Source organism: Pelodiscus sinensis, chromosome 1 (assembly GCF_052426305.1).
Source record: "Pelodiscus sinensis isolate ZL-2025 chromosome 1, ASM5242630v1, whole genome shotgun sequence".
Taxonomy (NCBI): Eukaryota; Metazoa; Chordata; order Testudines; family Trionychidae; genus Pelodiscus; species Pelodiscus sinensis.
In genome coordinates this window covers 321,809,233-321,832,941 of record NC_143052.1, presented here as the reverse complement: position 1 = coordinate 321,832,941, position 23,709 = coordinate 321,809,233, and the positions used below count along the sequence as shown (strand labels likewise).

Below are 23,709 nucleotides of genomic sequence, written 5' to 3'. Positions count from 1 at the left end.
CTCCTCTCCCTTTCATTAAAAATGTATTTTCTACGCTCAGACTCTGTGCTTGCAAGTGAGGAAGCATTGCCTCTCAGAGGTGCCCAGGGGTGTGTGAGAATTTTCCAGGCTACTGGCTGGGGGCTCAAGCCAGTTCTGTGTGGGATGGATGAAAAGGAACCCCTAGATATTGACCCAGCCCTGGCTGCTGCCAGCACTACCTGGCAGAAGGGTTACCCTACATTTAAAAAGCAAAGCCACAGCATCTGGAACCAAGCACAAGTCGGGAGAGCTGAGTCCCTGGTGGATCTTGCTACCTTGAAAAAGCAGAGCTGCAGCGTCTGGGACTGGGCGGGAGCTGGGACTCAGCTGTCCTATCTCGTGCTGTGTCCCAGATTCTTAAAAAGACATTTAAAAAGCAGAGCCACAATGAACACCCTTATCGACTACTCAGTTTGCTTCCTAACTGCTATTTAACATCCCTACTCCAAACCAGGAAAAACATACACTTGTGCTGATTGGATCTATTGCAAGTATTCCCATTGAGACCACTGGAATTACTCACAGCACAGTAAAAATAATTATACACAAGACATCTTTGAGGAATCAGTGGGCAAGTTTTGAAGTCATCAAATTCAAAGAGTACAGGCAGTCCCCGGGTTATGTACAAGATAGGGACTGTAGGTTTGTTCTTAAGTTGAATCTGTATGTAAGTCGGAACTGGCATCCAAATTCAGCCGCTGCTGAAACTGACCAACGGCTGACTACAGAAAGCCCGAGGCAGAGTTGCTCTGCCCCGGGCTTCCTGGAATCAGCTGCTGATCAGTTTCAACAGGCTGAATCTGGACGCCAGTTCTTACATACAGATTCAACTTAAGAACCCCAGGCGTCCCCAAGTCAGCGGCTGCTGAAACTGATCAGCGGCTGATTCCAGGAAGCCCGGGGCAGAGCAACTCTGCCTCGGGCTTCCTGTAGTCAGCGCTGGTCAATTTCAGCAGCCGCTGACTTGGGGACGCCTGGGGCAGAGCAGCTTGGGTGCTGCTGAGTTGCTCCAGTAGAGCTGCTCCTCGGCGCTACTGGACCAACCCAGCAGCACCCAAGCTGCTCTGCCCCAGGCGTCCTGATTCAGCCGCTGCTGAAACTGACCAGCAGTGGTTGAATCAGGACGCCTGGGGCAGAGAAGCTGGGGTGCTGCCGGGTTGGTCCAGTAGCGCCCAGAGCGGCGCTACGGGACCAACCGGCAGCGCCCCAGCTGCTGTACCACAGGCGTCCGGAGCAAAGCCACGGAGCACGGGGGCAGCGGGACTATCCGTCTGGGCTATCCGCTGCCCGCGTGCTCCGCGGCTTTGCTCTGCTTTGCTCCCCATCACCCTGATCTGTTGGTCTCCAGCAGACCAGGGAGACGGGGAGCAAAGCCTCTGAGGACGCGGCAGCGGGACAGCCGCGGCGCGTCTGGGCTGTCCGCTGCCCGCGTGCTCCCCGGCTTTGCTCCCTGTCTCCCTGGTCTGGGGAGACGTGGAGCAAAGCCGCGGAGCACGCCAGCAGCGGTCAGCCCAGACGCGCCGCGGCTGTCCCGCTGCCAGCGTCCTCAGAGGCTTTGCTTCCCGTCTCCCTGGTCTGCTGGTTTCCAGCAGACCAGGGAGACGGGCAGCAAACCCCGTTGGTAACTGCAGATCTGACGTAAGTCGGATCCGCGTAACTCGGGGACTGCCTGTACATATCCATCTGTCCTTCCAGCCCAGAAGGAAGAGGTGTTACAAAAGCAATACAAATATAGAAAGAAAACAAACTAAAATGATGTGCTCCCAAGGGGGGGTTGAACAGTGGCCCAACAACATCAGACTAGGGATGTAATGTGTACTCATGTACATGGTTAACTGATAAGTCTGGGATAATTGGTTAACCAGCATCGTCACACACACCCCTCTGTTGCCTCTGTATCAGAGACAGCAAGGCGAGAGGGGTAGCTGGGAGATGGTGCATGTGGGTTGCTGCCTTTCCCTCCCTCACGCTGCTGCCTCTGATACGGACAGGTGGAAGCTGGTTCACCTAGGAAGTCAGCTCTCAAGCCGGCTCCCCAAGCGCCAACATCCCCACCCCACTGCCTCTGTATCAGAGGCAGCAGCACGGGGGTTAGGGAGGAGCTAGTATCCACACGTGCTGGCTCCTGTGGAGCTGCCTGCCGCCCCCTGCTGCCTTCCACAGTTGTAGCAGCACAGGGGGCAGGTAGGAGCCGGTGCTCTGGGGGAGCCCACTTAAAAGCCAACTCCTCACAAGCACTGGTTTCCGTGGAGCCACCTGCCCCCCTGAGCTGCTGCCTCTGACAGAGGTGCAGCAACTCCAGGGAGGGAGGACAGGCAGGAGCCAGTACAAACGGGAAGGTGGCTCCACGGAGCCAGCACGTGTGGATACTAGCTCCTCCCTAACCCCCGTGCTGCTGCCTCTGATACAGAGGCAGTGGGGTGGGGATGTTGGCGCTTGGGGATGTTGGCTCCTCGCACATACTGACTCCCGCAGAGCCACCTGCCTCTGTATCAGAGGCAGCAGCAGAGGTAGGCAGGTGCTCACCGGTGTTTGCAGGGAGCCAGCTTAAAAACTGGTTCCTCATGAGCACTGACTCCTGCCTGCCCCCCGCATGTAAATGTGTAAGAGCTAAAAATTTCAGTGGTTTCACATTTACACAAACCTGAATTTTAACATCTTTACATCAGACATCAAAAGGCTTTGTTTAAAAATCAGAATTAAAAAAAGGAAAGAATGAATCATCCCGTGGTACACACAGCAGGCAAAAGAAATCAGAGCCCTTTACAGATAGAGGTTCTGCTGAGGGGTTTTTGCTTCTCCCACTCAGCTCAATCTTCTGGAGACTTTAAAATCATAGTCAGGGTAGAAAACTGATGGCCCACAGCCCCTCCATGGAGCTGCAATACTAGATAGAGAGGCTCCACCTTGAAGTTACCTCCCACAAAAGCTTCTTTTGCTGGTGGAGATAGCCAATGCACTCCCATGTGAGGCACATAGCCTTACGATCTGGAGATGTCTCCACATTCCTCCCCACACAGGCTAACACCCTCACAAACTAGCAGCCTTCCCCCACATACATTATTCATCTCCCTTCTGTCCTCTCCATGGGACATCTCGCTTTCTTTCATGCTCTCCTGCTTTTGCAGATCTTTCTACTGCAAGATACATTTATAATCCTTAATAAACAGCCATCACCAACCTCATTAACACTCAATTTATGAATTACATGAGAAATCTCTACAACTTTCATGTAGAAAAAGTTGTGCTAAAAGCCTCTCTATATAAATAGTTCTATTTGACAAGAAATCTGAGTAAATGGAACAACAAAATAGTGATATCTTTACCTTGTAAGCACAATAAGCCCTACCAGCTCCTTTTCACATGTTTGTATGAAACATGATCTGTCTATCCTGGTGTACAGATTTGTCATGAATTCCAGAACCGTTTCACTGCGAAGGACTTTATGGCTCACGTCAGCACTTAACATCACTCTGTTCTCAAACTGCGTAATGGAAACAGCAAATCCTGGCCAAAGAGTCAGTCTTATAGAATACAAAGAAAAATATTTTAAAATTTTTATTTTTAAATGTTAACAATATAGGTCCACTTCCACCATCCTGGCTGTCATGTAATTAAATTTGCATATGAAGCACTAACAGGTGGAACCAAACCTGGGCCCTCTGGAACTTAATGCATGAGCCTCTGCCACATCAACTAAAAGCCAGCTGGCTTGTAGATAAGGTTGTAGAGCAAATTTATTCTCTCATGATGGGACATGATAGTGGTTTCAGGTATATAAAGGGTGTCACAGGAAGGAGAGGGGAAAATTGTTCTCCTTGGCATCTGATGACAGGACAAGAAGCAATGGGCTTAAATTGCAGCAAGGGAGGTTTAGGTTGGACATTAGGAAAAGCTTCCTGTCAGGGGGTATGTCTACACTAGCCCCCTAGTTCGAACTAGGGAGGCTAATGTAGGCATTCGAACTTGCAAATGAAGGCCGGGATTTAAATATCCCGGGCTTTATTTGCATGTTCCCGTCCGGTCGTCATTTTTAAATGCCACTAGTCCGGACTAACTGCCCGCGGCTACACGCATCAGTTAAACGGTAATTCGAACTAAGTCCTTAGTTCAAATTACCTGTTACTTCTCCTGAAATGAGGTGTAACAGGTAATTCGAACTAAGGACTTAGTTCAAATTGCCGTTTCACTGCCGCGTGTAGCCACGGGCAGTTAGTCCGGACTAGTGGCATTTAAAAATGGCGACCAGACGGGAACATGCAAATAAAGCTTCATTTGCAAGTTCAAATGCCTACATTAGCCTCTCTAGTTCAAACTAGGGGGCTAGTGTAGACATACCCAGGGTGATTAAACACTGGAATAAATTTCCTAGGAAAGTTGTGGAATCTCCATCACCGGAGATATTTAAGAGCAGGTTAGACAGACATCTATCAGGGATGATACAGACCATGCTTGGTCCTGCCATGAGGGCAGGGGACTGGACTTGATGATCTTTCGAGGTCCCTTCCAGTTCTAGTATTCTATGATTCTCTCTCTGTAAGTGATCTAAGTTCCACTGCATGGGGACAGCGAACTACATCCAGTAGGTGTGTGGGTTGCACATATTTATTGCTACACAAACATGAAAAAGTATAACCTCTCACTCTTTGTATTACCAGCATGAGAGAAGGATCACCACTCTTCTGCTAGCTGCTGCTGTTCTGCTTTACAGTGACTCTGTACCTAAATTTCTACTGCAATTTTTATTAATTCAGCACATCCTAAGAATTAAAACAACAAAGCCTCGGTGTGATGGCAGGGATTCTGTTCACACACACAAAATTCAGACATTAAAACTATTCTCCAGCACGATATAATGTAAAGGGTTTACATGTTACCACAGACCAGAAGTGGGCAAGAGGCTGCCAGCAGGCCAGACCAGACCCACAGTAACCTCACTGGAACCCTTAGGCAGAGAACAACTCATGCTTTCAACAGCCATCTGGTCTCCACTCTAGATGGGTGTGGAGAGAGGAGGGAGTTTTTGCACATTGCCCGCGCTCTCCACCTCGCCAGCAAAATCTCTCAGCTCCCACTGGCCAGTTTCCAGTCAAAAGAAGCTTTGAAATTTTGATGTGGGAAGCTTTCTTCTCCCCGCTACCTTCCCCTGCCCCCCGCATGCCAGGAGAGGAGCCACATGAAACAGCCAGCAGACTCAGACTGAAACAGTCTGCCTCAGGTTTCTGCAGGGCTGCTGGCTGGGAGCCACCTAGGTAAGCACTTCCCACTTAGGTAAGCCTCTGGCACCACACCCCCTCTGACTACCTGCCCCAGGCCACCACTCAAATACTCTATACCCCTTTTCCCCTTCTCCCAGATCACAACTCCCTCCCAAACCCTACACTCCCTCCTACACCGTTCCCATAGGCCAGAATCCTCTCCTACACTGTTATCCCCTCCTGGATCGTGCACCCCAAGCTCCTGTCCCAGATCACAGCACCCTCCTGTAGCCAGACACGAACCCCATCTTGTTCTCCCCCCCCCGAGAGAGCAAGAGAAAGGCAGTCAGCCTTTGATGCCCTGGGAACGCAGGTGTGGTGCCTGTCCCTGACTCTACCATAAACAGAAACCAGACAGTAAATGGGCTAGCTGATGACTGGGAGGCCTCCCGTCGCTGTGATGGCTAGTATCAGTAATCGACACGCCTGCACTGTCTCAGGAGAGGAATCTTCGCCCATCACATATCAGAGGTGCCCATTGTCTGCATTTTTCCTAGGTGTGAAGTATGCTTTGCACCCTTCATGGGAAACTTGGCATTCAAAGCCATTTTTCCTAATTGGCCACTTGAGACCAGGAAGAAGCCCATGTGACCCAAGGGGTATAAAGAGGGGTTTAGTTGTCCACCCCATTTGAGCTCCAATCACCTACACCTGCTGGCAGTATTGAGTGTCTCCCGAGGTCCGTGGGACGCCCAACCTCGCCCTACTTCTTCCCGAGGGATTGAGAGAAAGACGCTGGCCACGCTAAGTCTGGAACGCAGGGGTGAGAATTGTACCTGCAATGTGTTTTCTTTATGTGTACACTTTAATTGTCACTCTGTTGTAAGTTTAGTTACTTTATTATAGTTTTCTTAAGTCAAGCTGCTTCATTTCTATTGTAAACTGCCTTTGGTAAGGTGATTTAGCTATAAACTTTGGGAATAAGTGGGGTGCCCTCATTCACTTATAAATATATATATACTGAACCAAGTTTCTTTATTTCTTTTCTCTTTCTTTCTCCTATAAATAAGCCAGTGAGTGTCAAGCTTCTGACTTGAACCCATGCTGCTGTACCCGAACCGAACACAAACAAAAGAACTTCAGCCGGTCAAAAGGGACAGGTATAGGAAGAGCTTGGGCGTTTTGGATCGTGTCGCTTCCAGGGGACAGATCCGTCGGGGCACCTCTCAGCCTCCCCAGGCTGCCCGCTGCGAAGGGATTTCTGTATCCTAGCAGCTAAAATCTGAGGTGTAATAAGCTCTTCCTATAAACTCGGGGCGTCTGAGAGCCTGTTGGCTGCCCTTTGCAATGGGACCCCGGTCCTAGCAGTAAAGTCACAAATGTTAAAATATTTTTTGGGGTGCCCTCCAGCCTCCTAGGCTGCCCACTGCAACGAGACTTTGCGTCTCAGCAGTTGAAGACTTGGGTGTAACACACACGCACACACTGCCCTGACCATTTCGGCTGACACCTCCTTCACCAAAACTCCCTCTGGCCCCACAACTTCTCCTGCACCTCAGTCCCCACCCTAAGCTCCCTTCTGCATCCAACCTCCATTCCAGACCGCATATCCCCTCCACAGAAGTGAAGCCCTTAACTGCTTGCCAAAATTATTGCCTACCCTGCCATAAACTGTTAAAAGAAAATTCTAGAATTAAAAGGAGAATAAACAAAAAAACAAAAACCTTACTTGTGCTGGGGAATTTCCACTGGGTCTGAAGGACTGTAGAAGTTCCGACCAACTTGGTACATGGACAACTTTTTCAAAACCCTATGGATTAGTAACATATTTTTCAACACATCACATAACAAATATAATTCTTTGAACCCACAGAAAATAGATATTTTAACTCATCAACAGATCATTACATTTTTAAGTTAACAAACTGTACAACAAAAGCTGAACTCACAAAGGAATCCTCAAATCTAGTTATAGTCTTCAAATAAGGCTACCTTCTACAAATTGCTCAAGTTTCAATACAGTAATTTGGACTAGGGACGTAAAATCCCATTTAGTTACTTAACAAGTTAACTGATTAAAATGAACATTTAACTGATTAAATGGGGTCAGGAGGTTTATTCCAGCTCACTGGGCTGGAGTGCCATGGCTGGAGCAGACCCCGCCATGCGGAGAGAGGCTGCTCCAGCCCAATGGGGCTCCTGGCTCCCGGCTCCCAGCCTGCATGGGCTGGGAGTCAACAGCCTCACGGGAGGAAGGGGGCTGAGAGGGGCTGTAGTCTCCCAGCCCACACAGGCTCCCGAACTGGCAGCCCCTCCACCCCCCTGTGAGTCTACCAATTCCCAGCCTGCATGGGGCTGGTTCACATCCCCAATTTAGACCTGAAAAAGAAGCTATATCTAACCAATCTCACAATTTACTATGCAGGAAAAAAATTAAAAGAAAAAAGACCATATGCAGATCAGTGGCATGTAGTCAAAAGAAAAAAAGAAGGGGAAGTTCAGAATAGGGATGTTAAGTATTGGTTAATTAACTAATCGAGTAATCGATGCAATTTTCACTGACTACTCGATTATTCAATAAGGGGGGGCACTTTAAATGTAGTAAGAGCCCAGTCCCAGCTCATACCAGCCCAGGGATCACTGCAACGCTGTCGCCCCTGTCTCCCCCTACACTGTGGAGATGGTGCAGGGAGGGGAAATTGGCTTTTAAGCCGGCTCCCCGCCCAACACCAGCTTCTGCTTCCCCACCTCTTGCTGCCTCTGATATAGACACAGCAGGGGTGGAGGAAATGAGCAGTCGAATAGTCACTCGACTACCCAATAAGCATATGCTTATCAGGTAGTTGACTCCTCGGCTGGTGCTTACATCCCTCATTCAGAAACCAGTATCAACTATTATACTTTAGTACAAACTGGAAATACTGCAAGAGTTCAGGACAACAGTAGCTAGTACTACCCTGTTCTACTAAAAGGTCTAATGCACAATTCATGAGTGAAGTCAAAAAAATCTGTGTGTTGTCACAGTTTGCAAACATTTTTGGTGTGTAGGCAAAGAGGCCACACTGCTATGACATTTAAGACATAGTTGAGTTATATACAAGCACCATCAAATGCAATACATTAATTCATTTAAAAAGAAAAGAAAAAGCATGGCCTTTAACAAATACATACAATTACATGCAGTGAGCTTTTCATATGTTAAGGTTCTGTAAGGAAATATAGAACCTCAAACACAGTATTTGACCAAGTTTAAAATTAAAGTAGAAATCACTACTGCTGCCCAAAACGCTGGCCATAAATAAAGTTTCAACTATAGGCAATACTACTAACTAATTATAGTATCTTACATTAATGTAACGCTTCGATCAGAAGGCTTCCAAAGCACTTTGAGAACTATGCAGCATGAATAGGAAACACTTCACCTACTAATGAAATGCAGAATCCCTTCAACCTTTCTCCTCCAACTGGAATATAGCAGCTGTTTAACAGAGCACACCAATACTACAAAACAGATTACGATGAGAAGAGAAGAAAGCTTCCTAACAACTCTATCACACTCCGTAATCTCTTTAATAACCAACAAAAGAACAAGTCCAATTTATTTATGTCACTTAATAGGAGTAAGACATTCCGGACAATTAACATTCAAACTTCTGGAATCAGATGAAGCCATTCAGCCTTAGGCATCATACCTTATAACTAGGGTTGCCAGATAGTTTTAAAAAAAATACCAGACACACTTGACATTACATCACAATCTACATTACATCTTACTTGGAAAATACCGGACATTTATATTTTCTCAATTTGTTTCCCAAACAGAAAGCTCAAATACTGGACTGTCTGGTTCAAAACCAGACACCTGGAAACACTACTTATAACACTAATCAGGCTTTTCTTTAATAATCAAGAATTACACTGCTTTGTTATCTATATCCCACTTCATGTCATAACCAGAGAGAAAAAACTGTCCTTTAACATTCTAGAAAAACTACAGGCTTTCTCGCCCCGGAGGTCGAGGTGGCGGATTGCTACCTGCGAGCTCCGGGGCGAGAAAGCCCTGTTCGTAAGCTGCTCCGGTGCCCCTGGTCTGCTGGAAACCGTCTCCAGCAGACCAGGGGCACCGGGCGGGTTCCCACGCTTCTGAGGCTTTGCCAGAGCAAAGCCTCAGAGGCGCGGCACCCCGCTGCAGCTCTGCTCCCCGTGTCCCTGGTCTGCTGGGGGGAGAGGGCGCAGCTAGTGTGCCCCCCCCAGCAGACCAGGCTTTTGTTTTGGACCCTGGGGCAGAGCAGCTGGGGCGCTGCCGATTGGTCCTGCAGCGCCGCTCTGGGCACTACTGGACCAACCCGGCAGCACCCCAGCTGCTCTGCCCCAGGTCCTGATTCAGCCGCTGCTGGTCAGTTTTAGCAGCGGCTGAATCAGGACGCCTGGGGCAGAGCAGCTTAGGTGCTGCTGGATTGGTCCAGTAGCACGGAGGAGCGGCGCTACTGGAGCAACCCAGCAGCACCCCAGCTGCTCTGCCCCAGGCGTCCCCAAGTCAGCTTCTGCTGAAACTGACCAGCGCTGACTACAGGAAGCCCGAGGCAGAGTTGCTCTGCCCCGGGCTTCCTGGAATCAGCTGCTGATCAGTTTCAGCAGCAGCTGACTTGGGGACGCCTGGGGTTCTTAAGTTGATTCTGTATGTAAGTCAGAACTGGCGGTCAGTTTCAGCAGCGGCTGAATCTGGACGCCAGTTCTGACTTACATACAGATTCAACTTAAGAACAAACCTACAGTCCCTATCTTGTACATAACCCGGGGACTGCCTGTACTTCAAATATAACACCAGCCTTCTTTCTAAAGAAGGTATCAGGAAAGTGACAAAACAAAATCCCCCCCAATTAATCAATGTATTTTACATGTGGTCAACAACACCACAAATTGGCCTAACTGAGAATAAACAGAACATATCTGTTTTGCAATCATTTGTTTACACACTTGAAATTGCTTCTTATCATAAGATGCTTTCATATGAAAAGGGTTCCCATTTTTCTTGGAAGCACGTGAAACACAATATTTTATGAGAATAATAATGCTGCCCCACATCTCATGCAAATGTTCTTTTAATATTTAGATTATAAGATATTGCACATCGGAGCACAGTATGGGCCTAATTCTGCTCCTAATGAGAATTTTGTCAAGAACTTAAATAATGAATGAAGCTTTGCTCCCTAGCTAGCATTTGGAAAGGTAACAAATCTTGCATACTACAAGAAACTACAAAACAATGATAACCTCCCCAATAACACCATCCTTGCCACCATGGATATAGAAGCTCTATACACCAACATCCCACATGAAGATGGATTACAAGCAATTAGAAACACTATCCCAGAAGACACCACTGCCAATCTGATAGCAGAGCTATGTAACTTTGTTCTCACCCACAATTATTTCCAGTTTGAGAACAACTTATACCTCCAGATCAGCGGCACAGCCATGGGTACACACGCATGGCCCCACACTATGCTAATATGTTTATGGCTGACCTAGAACAACGTTTCCTCAACTCCCGTCCTCTTTTACGCCTTCTCTACTTACGCTACAGCGATGACATCTTTATGATCTGGACGCATGGCCAAGAAACACTGGAGACATTCCACAGAGATTTTAACAACCTACACCCCACCATCAATCTCAGCCTGGACCATTCTACACGAGAGATCCATTTCCTGGACACCACAGTACAAATCAGCAATGGAAAATTAGACACCACTCTCTACAGAAAACCCACTGACTCATACAGTTACTTACATGCTTCCAGCTCCCATCCAGAACACACCATACGATCCATCATCTATAGCCAAGCCCTTCGATACAACCGCATCTGCTCTAATCCCGCTGACAGAGACCAGAAACTTCAGGATCTCTACCAAGCATTTATAAACTACCCACCCAGAGAAATAAAAAAGCAAATTGAAAGAGCCAGACGAATACCTAGAAACCGACTACTTCAAGACAGACCCAAGAAAACCAACAATAGAACACCACTTGTCATCACCTACAGCCCCCAACTTAAACCTGTCCAACACATTATCAATAAACTACAGCCTATATTAGAACAGGATACTAAACTCCGAGAGGCTCTGGGAGACAGACCCATAGTCTCCTATAGACAACCACCTAACCTCAAGATGATTCTTACCAACAACCACAGGACATACCACACTAATACCAACCCTGGTACCTTCCCTTGCAACAAACCCTGTTGCTAGCTTTGTCAACATATTCACTCTGCTGATACCATTATTGGACCCAACCAAGTGAGTTATAAGATCAAGAACACATATTCCTCCGCATCCAGAAATATAATTTATGCAATCATGTGCAGAAAGTGTCCGTCTGCTATGTACATTGGACAAACGTCTCAGACACTTTGCCAAAGGATCAATGCCCACAAAACAGATATCAGACAGGATCACAAAGAAAAAACAGTTTCTTGCCATTTCAACCAGAAAGGACATTGTCTCAGCGACTTGATTACCTGCATCCTGCTTCAAAGACCTTTTAAGACTTCACTTCAAAGAGAATCCTCTGAACTGTCATTCATGCTTAAATTCGACTCTTTACATTCAAATTTGAATAAAGACGCTAATTATCTTACCCATTACAAAGACAGCTTCCCCAATTATCACCTCTAATATCATTAGCTCACAGACATTTACCTCCCCCTCTTCCCCCTCCCATACCCCTTCTGTTCTGAAATTTGATTTGTCCTTTTCATACATGTTCAGTTTTTATTTGTATCCCTTGGTATATATGGTTGTGACAATTTTCTTCCACTATTTGATCTGAGGAAGTGGGTCTGGCCCACGAAAGCTCATCACCTATTAAACCATCTTGTTAGTCTTTAAAGTGCTACGCAGTCCTGTTTTTTGTTTCAGCTGCATCAGACTAACACGACTACATTTCTACCACTATTCTGCATACTAGATGAAATTCGCGGCTCTGCAAAGGACCTGCACAAGACGATATGCATCATTTAAACACCATTTATAACTTAGATTAAAAGCTTACAGATGCTTTATGGTAAACAGGAAATTGTGCAGGCCCACCCACAAGGGAGAATTTTATCCGAAAATAATTATCCATTTTCTAAAGTAGGTAAACTGCTCTTTTCTGACTTGACACTATGAATTATTACTTGTCAGTTAAAACTGGTTAAACACCTACACTTATGGATACATCTGAGCTCAATTTTGGTATAAAAACAACTAAACAATATAACTGTTCCTTTTTTCCAGATCTCAAACACCAAATTAGCATCCAAAGTTGTGCCAACACTGTACTGCACATTTGTGTCCTGGATAAACCACAGTTATTTAATTTGTATGAAAATGTGGACAGGCACAATTTCTTCAGATGTATTTGAAATATGGTATTCTATGTCATAGCCCATCAATAATTTTTTTAAACAACAGAAACTCTCAAGCCAAGATTTACTTAGAATAATATGTAAAGTTTTGTGCTTACTGACTTTATGGAGAAGGGTTTTCATGCAGGTAAAAAGATAGCATTGCAAGTCTCTATATTATGTTTAATAGTCAACACTCCAAATTAATTACTGGCCTAAGAAGTTTCTCTGGAGCAAATGGTGTTGGGAGTTAAATTTATTTTTAAAATTATTTTCTATAACTACATTTGGCAGTAAGACACCAAGAGATTTTCAATCCACGTTTTTACACTTGAGAAATTGAAAAAGTCAAATGTTACTAGATATGCAACGTTTTAGAAATTTAATTCTCAAAGTTTTTGACAAATCCATGGTTTTATGCTGCAATTTTAAAAGTTAATTTAAAACAAACACTTTCAAAACTACTTACTTCTTAAAGATGATATTGAAAAACTGAATACACACAGGGGAACTTGATGCTAGCTCATTTGTTAGTGTAATGGTGATATTTACAGTCTCACCTCTTTTTGTTACACTTGATAATTCCGTAATCTAAGAAAAAATTCAAAACATACACACATATATATAATACCTGGTCCAGATCCTACCTTGAATACAGAATAGTAGTTATAAAAAGTCTAACTGCACAAAAATGTATTCTATACATCTGAGATCATTTGTTTTTTCATAGATTTTTCTAGGATCAGGAAGTTAATCTTTATAATGAGGACTGCAACTAATGCAAAAATTAACCAGGCAGGCCTTTGACCAACAGCACTCTGTTTATTAGCATAATCTTTATTCTCCCAAAGACACAGCTTTCTTACAATGCAAAGGTCACTGATGAATATTTATGGGGCATAAAATTACTATCAAGTTATGTCTACACTACAGGCTTTTTGCGCAAAAACCTGAGGAGCGTACACACCTCAAGCACGTTTTTGTGCAAGAAAATTTACAGTAAAACGGCAGAACAGAGGGCTTTTTGCGGTGTAGGTATACCTCTCCCCACAAGGAATAACTCCTTTTTGCACAAGAATTCTTGCACAAAAAGCTGTGTGTGGACGCTCAAGGGGTTTCTTGCGCAAAAAGAGCCTATCAGAAAAAGCACAGGTGCTCTGATGGCCATTCTGTGACTGGCAATCAGAACTTTCTTGTGCAAGAGTGTTCATGCAGTGTGGGCGCTATTTTGCGCAAAAGCACATTACTTTTGCAATGCACTTTTGAGGTGCGGATGCGCTTTTGCACAAGAAGTTTTTGCGGAAGATCTCTTCCGCAAAAACCTTCTTGTGCAAAAAGCCTGCAGTACAGACATCCCCAAAGTATAACCTTGAAAAAGCTAGGGATGTTAAATATCGGTTAACTGAATAGTTGAGTAACCTCATGAATTATTATCGATAATTCTATAGTCTTTGGAGGAGGGGTCAGCAGCCAGTGCAATCTGTCTCAACTCCTGAGGAGCTCCCTGCCACCTTGCGCTGCTGCCTGTGTATCACAGGTGCCAGGCAGGAACTGGTTCATGAAGGGAGCCAGTTTAAAAAACAGCTTCCCTCCCAGACCTGTCGCCCCATGCTGCTGCCTCTGATACAGGGTGGTAGCAGCCCCTGTCTGGGGGGGGGGAGGGGGGTGTTTGAGCTCCTGGACCCAGCGTGAGCTGGAACTAAGCCTGGCTACTTGCCCACCTATTTCCTAATAACACTTTAAATGCTAGATTCCGGACCTGTCGCAAGTCAGGACTGAGCCAGGCTGCTGGCCAGCCTACTAAAAAATTTACTGATGGGGGAGGAGGGAAATGCGTGTAGTCTATAGCATTAACCTATAAGCCTTTGCTTATCGGTTAATCAACCACACTATTACATCCCTAGAAGAAGCTAAAGGCTTTTTCTTCCATAAACTCATTTAAACAGCTACATTGCAAATCATCCCGCCTCCCCCACGCCCCCATACACACATACTTACTCACCTTTTATCCCAGTAATGTTTCAAACTGCAGATTACTGGAACACTAGAAATATTATTAAACAAGACTTGCAGAGCAATGTTTGCAAGGCCACCAAACACTGAAAAATACAACTAGTATGCAATAGCAATTTTTAATATGGAAAAGTGAAGCCACTTCAATATGCTATGTGAAGCTCCAGAAAACAGGGAATTGAGCATCTTTGTTTGTTTGTTTGTTACTTTTTCAAAATACACTGTATTTTCAAGTTTTGAAAAGTGTTATATTAACAGCTCTGGAAAGTGAAGTCTATTATTTAACAGATATAACAAACAATTCAAATAGGAGTTACACTCAATTAAAGATTGGCAAAATGTAAACATATATGCAGCACTAATGAAATGCAGGCACCTCTGGGTAGAAGGATGGAAGTCGCATGAGACAACTAGCATGTAAAACTCAGAACATCAGAATATCATGTCTAGAGGAATTTAATGTGTGCCACCAAGAGCAGACAAACCTCATTTTAAAAAAATCCACACACAATACAATGCATGGAATTCAATGTATCTACCTTGGCAGAATGATGAATTGATTTGATCCTGTTATTTCAGTCTTAACTAAATCAGTGTTTCTCAACCCTTTTTTTATAAAGTACCTACTTTTTAAAAAAAAATATATAAGTACCGCCAGTACCTACAGTTTTCAGACACACAACATTTTTTTCTACCATTGCAACAAATTTGTTTAAACAACTTAATCGAAACCGGACGGGAGATTAAATTTTGGGTGTAAAAAGTACAAAAATAATAAAGCGCTGTAAAACTGAAAACAAAAATTCAGTTTTCTCCAAATTTCAGTTGTGTTGACGTATCTCCCAGACTTCTCTCAAGTACCCCTAAGGGTACTCGTGCCAATGGTTAAGAAACACCGCACTAAACCATCCCCCTTCGACAGAAGATATTGTCTACATCAGACAAACTTCAGATAAGAGGAGATGACTTAGTCACACAGAAATTAAAACTCTTTTAAAAAAATAAAACAAACATTTTGAAGGAGTTAGCAATAGTTCGGCCTGCCAACACAAAAGTCATAATTAAGACTGGCTTTGTGGTAATGCTACAGTGCACAAGAAGATTATCTTCACCTGATTTTCCAGCTTCTGAGAAAGAAAAAGGATAGCTCCATCAAATGCTTTGGCTTTTCCAAGAAGTTCGGTATGGCTGTAAAGCAAAGCAATGCGCAGGCGCTTTGACTCCAACTCTGGACTAAATGTTACATGGTATTGGTAAAGCTGCCATTCCCTGGGCAAACCTAAGTTATATAAGTTTGTGACCACTTTCACTGGAATGCCACTGGATCCTGAAACAGATAAAAGAAAGAAACTTGGGTTAAAATAAACTTAGGAAAAATGTTACTGTCAATATTTAAGTCATATTAAGTAATTACAGGCAATACTTTACTGTCCATTAACCTTAAGAAACAAAACAGATTTTTTTAAACTAAGCATTGATCAGTATACAAATGCAAGTCAATCAAAACGAATACCTTACCAATATTAATACAATTAGACGGAACACAACATCTGATTAAACATAAGATAATAAAAATGGGCTGAAAAAAGCATTTTCCCACTGCCATCATGTGCTTTTTTACAAAAATACACTAAAGACTAATTGGGTCTTACATTGGGTCTTTCCACCCCTCTCTTCATTTGTCCCAATGAACTATTTGATAGTGATTAATATATATGTTAGATCTGGCAAAATAACTGAAGTGTAGGAAAATAAAATAAAATAAAATAAAATAAAATAAGCAAGCAAGCAAGCTCCAAAATAAATATGGTAATATGGCCATTTGATTACACACAACTACTAGCCTCTGTTTTCTTATTTTGAAAGATCATGAAGACCAGACCTATGACCAGTCACCCAGGGTTGTACATAGACATGCCCTGTGTAATGTTCTTAAGATATATCAAGGGACTCTGCTGATGTCAGCTTGTGTGGGTTAAGTCAGACTGTTTTCTCCTTTTTTTCAAAAAAGCAGTTTCATAAAACACTTATTCCTACCATATTTTATATACAAAGTACCACACATAAATGGGGTCACTGTACATAAGCAGAGCAAGTTTGCTTTCTAACTGCACACCCAAACTGCTTTTCAGTATAATAAAACAGCATACCACCATGATGTAGTGGATTTTTTCTGAAACGTTGGCTTGTCCTAGTTATAGTCGCCCCTTTGAAATGCATGCTAATGTCTGATTATGAAATAATACTGTATCCTTCTGTATTATGTTCTATTTAAGGCTCTCAAAGCACATAAATATTAACAGATTAAGCCAGGAAATACCTCTGTGAAATAAAGTGATGTTATCTCCATTTTATAGAGGGGGAGACTTAGGGTGGGTCTATACTATGGGGTTAAGATGACTAGGGATATAAAATCCCAGTTAACCATTATGTTTAACCTGGATCCCATGGGCGGGGAGCTAAGCTGAAGTGCCCCCACGCACGGCATGGCATAGTGGGCCCAGCTGTCAGCAGGGGGCTGCTCCATCTAGCCAGACCTCTGCTTAATAGGTTATATCCCTAAGGGTGAGTCTACACAGCAGGGATTAACTTAATATAAGCTATACAAATTGAGCTATGTCAATTGCATAGCTTATTTTGAAATAGCTTATTTTGAAATTGGGAGCGTCTACACAGCACGTATTTCAAAATAGAGCACTTTTCCTCCAACTTCCCTTACTCTTCATACAGTGAGGGTTACAGGAGTCGGAGTAAGAACTCCTCCAGCCTGACAGTATTTTGACATTATTTCGAAATAACTGCCTGTTGTGTAAACACAGATTAAGTTATTTCGAAATAACGCTAGTTATTGTGAAATAATGTTGCTGTGAAGACATACCTTAAATTTGATCTATGTTATGCAATTCCATCTACATTAAACATGTAGCTGGAGTAAACATAACTTAGGTCAACTTACTATGGTATCTACACCGAACTCAGATGACACAAGGAACTCTTCCGTTGACTTACCTTATGCTTCTCATTCTGGTGGAATACCGGAGTTAAAGGGAAATCACTCTGCAGTCATTTTAGCAGGTCTTCACTAGACCTGTTAAAGTCAACCCCACAATGGCTGGATTGCCCAGCAGTGGAGACAAGCCCTTCGACACAGAAGACTAAGTAATCTACATAAAGTCACACACTAAGTATGTGGCAGATCCACCAACAGAATACGGATCTTAGTCCTGGTCCTTTCTTACAGCTACAAGATCACATTTCCCCTCTGGTGGAACTTTTTGGTTATCAGAGACTACGATTTTCTACAAAAAAAATCAAAATTCACTAGATGTTCGATTGTTCAAAATTAAAAATGTTATCTATGTTTGAATCAATTCAAAATACTGATACTTCATTTAACAAATACAACATACATTTCCTGCACATCTTACTAGAGAAGACTTTTTTTTTAAACTAAGTTAAAGATTTATCTCTGGTTAGATATATGACTCCCTTGGATCCTAGAGATCAAGAGCGTCTGCCAGAAGAGCTAACGCAAAATGCATTATGCCATGTCAGGGAAGCTTAATTTCAGAAGCCAAGAAAGTTGACTCTTCTTAAAAATATTTCCAAAACTAAGTTAGTTTGTTTGTTTGTCCCGAAAGATCTCCGAAACGATAAGAGCTAGAAACACCAAATTTTGAACGGATTCTACTGATTTCCTAACTTAAATAACTGGATTGGTTATAGCTCAAACTCAGGTCCCCCAGAACTCCAATTGGGCCCACGGATCATTAGCTTTTAGTAGCACCTGATCATAGAAACACAAAATTTTGCACTGATACTACTGATTTCCTAACTTCAATAACCGGATTGGTTATAGCTCGAAATCGGGTCCCTCAGAGCCCCAATTGGGCCCCCAGAGCTCCAATTGGGCAACTAATTAGCTTTTAGTAGCTTCTGATTATAGGCTTTTACTGGACTCTTCTGTTAAGCGTGTCACATAAACTGCAACTACGAGATCATTTCCCCATGATAAAAGAAAAAGTATTTGCAATGAAATATGTTATGTTAACGTAATTTACGTAGTTCATTCACACCTTCTGTTATCAAGAAATGAGTTAAATGTACATGCATTTTGTAAGCACATCACTATGTTCACTTCTTAAAGTCATATATAAGAGAAAAGTATTTCCAATAAAATATGCTATGTTAATATCACTGAAGTAGTTCATTCATCACACCTTTTATTATATTTTCCCTGGGCAATGCCGGAGATTAATGCTAGTATATCATATAAGTAACACAAAGAAATTTAGATGTCAAAAATTAGTCATCTCAGAGCATTTTCTTGACAACTGGAAACTGGTATGGATCTGAGAGAATATTCTGAAAAAACAAGTACTTCAGCACCAGGTTAAGGGCTCTCAGCACCTTGTACTTGCATATTTTCATGTTTCCATGTACTAACCAAATACTGTAGGCTTGCCACTGAAAGTTCTTGCAACTCACTGAAATCAATGGGTACCATGGGTATTCACCACCTGTCCAAATCAGGCCTTTGGAAGACAAGGCTAACCTGAAGGAAATGGAGTTACTTTACCTGTTTTAGATTCTTTCACATGTGCCATAGTCTCTCTGGTATATACTCCCAAATCTTGAAAGTTACATCGAGTCTTTCCCCCTCTCTCCACCAGTGTGCATCCAGAATCCCCAGCAGAAAGGCCATCTTGAAGAGAAATATGGAAATAACTGTAAAATGTATTCATTCCATTTTAAATCCAGCAAAATAATCTAAGAATTCATATAGACGTAGGTAGTTTCATAGCCTTCAATCTGTTAGTCTTCAATTTTTGTCAAACTTATAGCAAGAATTATGATATTTAATTGGAAAACGTTAAAATGGATTTTATTTGTACAGCAGCATAAGGCCTGTATGCAGGAATTTCTGTGGGGGTTGCTTTTTTATAAATGTGGATCGCAAGGGAGCGAAAGCGCACAATCCCCCACATGGTTTCCCAAGTAAGCGTGCTCCAGCTGCCCAGGGAAAGGCAGGAATGACACATTGTCCAAGTCTCTCTCCCCCATACTCTGGCTGGCTGCGGAAAGGCTGGGTTGATTCCCCGCTCTCCCCACTCTCAGGAGCGAGGCCAGGGACAGGGCTGGACCTCGCTCCTAGGGGAGGGGGGAAAATCAGCTCCAGCCTTCCCCCAGCTGGCCGGAGCATGGGGGAGGGAGGCTCGGCCAGTGCACCACTTCTGCATTCCCCCAGCCAGCTGGAGCACACATACTTGGGGGACCATGGGAGAGCACATTCACACCCTTTGCACCCACACCCCCGCACCATGTAGGGCCTGAGAATACAAAATAAATGAGACGCAAAATCACTTTTTAAAAACCAAAATATATGAGATACAAAATCACTTTTTAAAAACCAGAGCTACCATATGATTGTCACGGTAGTATTAACAGATGTCTTAGAGATTTAAAAATAAATTCCTATTTAAAGACAACATCAAGAAGTTTTCACAAGTTTATGCAAGACTTGCAACTCATCTGTGTCTTTATTCTGTCTATAGCCTGCTACCACATATTAATACATTCAGTTAGAAAACAAGCTACTTTACCATGGTTGTTAATAACAACATACATTATCCACTATTATAATTTGTATTACAGTAACACCAAGGTCCTCAGTCATGGACCACGACTATTGTATAATGCCCTATACAAAGAGAAAACAAATAGACAGGCCCTGACGTAAAGAGCTTTCCAAGTAAAGTAATTAATGTAGCTGTCGTCTTACATCGCTGCGTAAGTCTTGTTCCCCTGTGACCACAGAAAGTTGAGGTTTCTTCTTCAGATTGTGAAGTCCTAACAACCAAGGGCTCATCACTTGTTGAAAAATCCTGTAAGATATGGATAAGATATGTCCGTAAAATTGAAAATACCTTAGTTACAAAATAATTACTTTGTAGATGGCCCACTGTCATAATATCACGATGCATATTCTCATGAGATCACTGCTGAAAGTCACACAGGTGATAGTGTAAAGAAATGTCGACATGGCACAGAACAGAGACTGCCACTGTAGACTAGAAATAACATTGTCCCTCAGCACATATTTAACTTTTAAGCCTGTGTAGAAGTCCTCTATACTTACACTGAGATAAGATAGATTGCCCAATCACAGTCTTAGTGAACTGAGCAGGGGTGAACATAACTTAAAATTTCTTACAGGTACTGTCCTATTGCAATCCAGGTCCCTGTCAGCTCTTTAAATAGCTCCCTGCTTGCTTTTGCCACAGCTTAGCCAGCTCTTGTGGGAGCTGCGTGCCAGAATGCACCCACTTACTTTCACCTCTGGTACTGAGATAATTTCATTCAAAGACCTGCTTAGAGAGAAGCAGGGATGGCCTGAGGTAGGCTGCGGCAGCTGGCGCCGCAGGCGGAACGCGCAATTGGCGCCCCCGCTCGCACAGCTGTCAATGGCGTGATGTCATCATTGGGCGCCCCGTTGAAGGAGGCGCCATAGGCAACGGCCGAGTCGGCCTATACTCACAGGCCACCCCTGGAGAGAAGCAACAGAAAGCCTCTCAGATAACAGGAACAGAGAAGTACAAATACTGGAAACAAATACAACCTGCTGTCTACTACTTAAAAAAATCTTCAATTTAGGAACACTAACAGAATTTACTGCAGAACCTCCCCCTAATATTTTTCAAGGGACATTAATAATAACCATTCTTTCTTTCCATATTTTTGAGACTATATGGCTAATATTCTACAGGTTGTACCTCCCTAAACCAGGACTCTCTGGTCTGGCAACATCTGTGATCTATCAGGACCACAGATGTTCCTGGATCACAGAGCCCAGGAACAAGGAGGTCTGGCAGAGAGGCAGGAGAGCAGCGGGAGGGTTGGGGTGGAGGTTGGTGACTCAGCTAGGAGCCCCATGTCAGGGAGGGGGAAAGAAGATGGGCAGCACGGCAGGTAGTTCTGTCCCCAATAACAATGAAGCTCCAGCCGTAGCCAGAGAGCTCTGGCCCGTGAGCTCACCCCCTGCGGCAGCCAGTGAGCTCTGGCCGCAGCCCCCATGGTGGAGCTGCCCTCCGGCCCTGGCCACAGAGCTCCGGCTCTGTGGCAATCGGGAAGCTCCGGCCTTGGCACTCCAGTCCTGACAGCAGCAGGGTTGGAAGTAGCTAGAGAGCCCTGAGGAGCTGAGACAGCAGCAGGGACAACTTGGAGCCCAAGCCTAGGGGCAGCATGGGTCACAAGCAGGGCCAGATTAAGGGTGGGGGGTTGCCGGGCAGCTGCCTGGGGCGCCAACCTATGGGCGGGCACCTGATGGCAGCTGTAATGGGCACCGCGCACCCAGGGTCTAGGGCCGGGGGCCACACGGTGCCCCTTAGAGCTGCCATCAGGTGCTGCGCGGCAACCCTTAGAGCTGCCATCAGGCACTGCGCGCTCGATGGCAGTTGTAAGGTGCGCAACGCGCTGGGGGCAGGGCTGCACGTGTCACACACGTGCTGCTTGGGGCGCAGAAATGGCTCAAGCTGGCCCTGGTCACAAGTGGAGGAACCTTCTCTGGTCTGGCAAATCCCCTCATTCGGGACCAGTCAGGTCCCAAGGGTGCAAAACCAGGGAGGTCCACCCTGTAGTAACTAGTCAAAACAAAACAATTTTGGTGCTGAGTTTTGAATGGCAGCTTTCACCCCTTCTTGATAAGGCAGGTCTTTGTCACCCACTGCCTATCATAAAAACTAAAAGCAGAGCAGCATGACCGAATGGGCACACTGACAAATTGTCCTGGGATGATTCATTTCATTTTAAATGCAGGCTACCATTTTTCAATGTCAAGTTTAAAATACAACATTCCTGGTACAACTCTGTGTCTTTCAAGATTTACAAAGGAAAGCAGAAAAGCCGTGCAAGAGCGTGAATATTTTGTGTTTCTTGCAATAAAGGAGATTACGCTACATTTTATTTTTAATCTCGGTAATTAATCCAAAATGAAAGCTAAATTAAATCATGTGAAGACATGAAGAGGCGCTGGACCGAATTCGCACTCAGGGTCAACAACTTCAAGAACCAGCTGCCAATCTCATATCGCCGGGGAAGTGATCGGGGTGGCCAGGGGGGAGGCGGTGCGTTTTACAACCGGAGGGGAGGGCGAGTGAGCCAGGCAAGTAGCCCCGGCAGAGATCAGGGATGAACCTGCCGGTCGGGGCGGAAGCTGGCAGGCCGCACAGCAAGGCAGGGATCGGTCCCGTCGGGAACAGGCCCGGGCCCCCTGAGGGGGAGGGGGACACGGGCGAAGGAGAAGCCGGCAGAGCGCACAGCGCACCGCCCGCATGGGAAGTACCCACCGGCCACCGCGAGGAGCCAGGCTGCCCGCTGCTGCCGCCCGGAAGAGCTTGTCCTCGCGCTCGGGCCCGCGCCCGCCCGTTCATTTCCACGCGCCGCCCTGGGAGCGGGAAACACGGACACGAGGGTGTGAACGCTGCTGCCGCGGGCGGGGCCGTTACCCCCGCGCCTTTCCCTCAGCGGGGCGGGGCGGGTCACCGCGGTGCCGGGGGCGGGAAGGGTTATGGCGAGCCGCACAGGCCACGACAGGGCGCGAGGAGCCCGGGGCCGCCTCAGCAAGTCGAGGGCGGAGAGACCTTGGCCGGGCCTCGCTCCGCGCGCTCGCTCGCCGGCACCCGATTCCCGCGCTCTGCCGCCACACGTGACGCTGCGGAAGGCTGCGCGCGCATCCCCCTGCAAGCCACGCCCCTCTGCACCACCCCGTGTTCCCATTAGCTGTACCGCAGCGCGGAGGGGAGGGGCTGGTGTGACAGGCACGTGACACCTCCAGGGACAGGCTGGTCCGGAGGTTGAGCAGTTGCAGCCCCTTCCCTGGGGCAGGGCATTGGGGCGTCTCCCTGGGAAATCAGCCCCAGGGTGGTAACTATACAGACCTCGCTGCAGCCCAGGGACGGGCGGCAAGACATAGGAGCAATCCTCTCGCCCACTCCCTGGGAAACTACACTGCAGACAGGTTAGGACATGGGGTGGGAATGCCTGAGATCACAGCCCCAACGCAGAGTGCAGTGTCACCACAAAGTC

General features: G+C 45.2%; 1 protein-coding gene across 1 annotated transcript in view; it reads right to left on the bottom strand.

Annotated features, from left to right (window-relative positions):
* PIWIL4 (piwi like RNA-mediated gene silencing 4) overlaps positions 1-23,348 on the bottom strand; it is an 82,665-nt gene extending 59,317 nt beyond the window's left edge. Inside the window, exons 1-7 of the mRNA XM_089775713.1 lie at positions 22,971-23,348; positions 20,408-20,510; positions 19,205-19,330; positions 15,738-15,952; positions 13,082-13,203; positions 6,949-7,029; positions 3,348-3,545 (exon numbers count right to left, since the gene is read on the bottom strand). Of these exons, the coding sequence (XP_089631839.1) occupies positions 3,348-3,545; positions 6,949-7,029; positions 13,082-13,203; positions 15,738-15,952; positions 19,205-19,330; positions 20,408-20,510; positions 22,971-23,054 (929 nt within the window). The 5' untranslated portion in view covers positions 23,055-23,348. The remainder of the gene's footprint in view (positions 1-3,347; positions 3,546-6,948; positions 7,030-13,081; positions 13,204-15,737; positions 15,953-19,204; positions 19,331-20,407; positions 20,511-22,970) is intronic.
* Between the last annotated feature and the right edge of the window lie 361 nt (positions 23,349-23,709).